Source organism: Diabrotica undecimpunctata, chromosome 5 (genome assembly GCF_040954645.1).
Source record: "Diabrotica undecimpunctata isolate CICGRU chromosome 5, icDiaUnde3, whole genome shotgun sequence".
In the NCBI taxonomy this organism is placed as follows: Eukaryota; Metazoa; Arthropoda; class Insecta; order Coleoptera; family Chrysomelidae; genus Diabrotica; species Diabrotica undecimpunctata.
This window is the reverse complement of record NC_092807.1, coordinates 87,426,861-87,429,106: the sequence shown is the minus strand read 5'-3', so window position 1 is coordinate 87,429,106 and position 2,246 is coordinate 87,426,861. Positions and strand designations below refer to the sequence as shown.

The 2,246-nt window shown below is 30.6% G+C and overlaps 1 protein-coding gene across 1 annotated transcript; it reads left to right on the top strand.

The window, feature by feature from the left end:
* Positions 1-1,508: 1,508 nt before the first annotated feature.
* Positions 1,509-1,925, top strand: LOC140442348 (uncharacterized). Its single transcript, XM_072533423.1, has one exon. The coding sequence runs from the start codon at positions 1,509-1,511 to the stop codon at positions 1,923-1,925; it is 417 nt and encodes a 138-aa protein (XP_072389524.1).
* The last annotated feature ends 321 nt before the right edge of the window (positions 1,926-2,246 follow it).

Genomic DNA, 2,246 nt, shown 5'->3' with positions numbered 1-2,246 from the left:
ATATTTGTTACTATTAACATTATTATTATTAGTATTAAAATTTTGACTTTTTTGATAGTATTTAATATTATCTTCTTCTTTAATGAATTGTATAGCTTGCTCGATAGATTGTGGTCTCATTGCCCGAATTATGGGTCCTAAAGGTTCTCTTAAACCTGCTAGAAATGTTTTTAATGCTTGTTTGTTAAAGAAATCTCGTTTGTATGTACGTTCCTGACCAAGATGGTGTAAATCTATATAGTTACAAATATAATTTAATAAATGTAGCACCTTTTGATGAAATTGGTAAGGTGTTTCGTTTGGCTTTTGTTTAAGATTAACTAGATCCTGATTTAGACAATTTTCGTCTCTTTGATCAGCAAAATTTAAAATTAATGTATTTTTTATACCATCCCAATCAGTATTGCCGCTAATCGCAATTATTTCTTCAGCTCTTCCTTCTAATTTATTTAATATACCGTTCAATAATAAACAATTTTGAAAGCTATTAGGATTAGTTGTATCAAAATAATGTTGTAAGATTGATTCGGTAGCATTTATAAATCTATAAAGTTTATTGATATTGCCATCAAAACGAGGAATAATGGCTAAATTTGCGATATCTAACTTAGGTACAATAATAGTAGCATTTGAAGTACTTGGTGAAGTCATTTTATTTTTATTTAATACTTTTCTTTCTTAATTATATTCTTATCTATCAAAAATAATAAGTAAATAATACGTACTCTTGACTATTATTTTCACAAAAGGATTTAATAGGCAAAGAGGAGTCTGAATATGAATAAAAATTATTAGCTTACCACATTTATGTACTTCTGCTTGTTTATTCTGATGTCCCTGGAAATTCTGGATGTCCTGATGGAGCCCAAAATCACTGACAGTTCGAAAAGTTTATGAAAAACGGAAACCGGTTCTTTTTTTTGTCAAAGAGTTAAAACTCACGAATATCCGCAATGGAATTCTACGAAAAATCCTACTGACTGCGCCACTGATAGTTTCTGCCCTTCAGGGACGATTTTTAAAAAATAATTATTTAATTAACAAATCCGAGAGAACTTTATTACGTTCTTAAAAGTTACAATATTAAAATTAGACTTCACTGTACAAAGTTTCAAATCAGACTGAATGTTAATAATAAAAATGAAATACATTACATATTGGAAAATAAAACAATAATTCGCAAATTGCACTTTTATATTCAGGTCGATCATAGTTCAGGTGCTGACGCATCGGATTTAGGGTATTGGCTTATGGGGTCAACGACTATAACTCGCGTTAACTTGACAATGAATAACTGGTTTACATCAGTTCCACTTGTGGAAAAGTTGCTTCGGGATTACAAAATAAATACTATTGGAACGCTAAGAAAAAATAAAACAGAACTACTAGTCGAGTTTTCAAACCCCACTTAACGACCAATCCATACTAGCATGTTTGGCTTTACAGAGGATATCACAATCGTTTATTATATTCCAAAGCAACGCAAAAATGTGATTTTAATATCAAGCATGCATCATCATGATGATATTGACATAAACAGTGCTGATAAATCTAAATCAGTAATAGTCACCACTTATAATAATACAAAAGGGGGTGTCGACATTGTTGATAAGTTGTGCGCTAGTTACAACTGCTCCCGGAATAGCAGAAGATGGCCTATGGTGATATTCTACACATTATTAAATGTTGCAGGAATCAATACTCAGGTGATATATAAAGCAAACAACGGAGATTCAAATACACGGCGACTACATTTGTTAAGAGATTTAGCAAACGCATTGGTTCATCCACATTTGAAAAGGAGAGCAGCTCTTAGTAATCTTCCGAGGACGCTGAAGCTGAGACTTATGGAAGTAACTCGCAGTGATGCACCGAAAAATCAAGAAATGCCATTACCTGCTGGAAGGTGCACCTACTGCGGCTGAAGAAAGAATAGAAAAACTTGTTTTTCTTACTACAAATGCAATGCATTTATGTGTTTAGAACATATCACAGGTATATATCAGAACTGTAGAGAACTACAATAAAAGTATATAGTTTTGGTTTTTTTTTTGTGGCTTTTTGTTGCATTTAACATTTTTTAAGTATTTTTGTTGTGTTGCGTTTGTTTTTTTTTTTATTTTATAAGGAAAAATTAATACACATGACATTTTTTTTCAATAACTATTAAAATCATTGTTGTGTTTAATGTAATAAAGGTTAAATTATTTTTTTTTACTAAAACGTCTTAATATTATTTATCTATT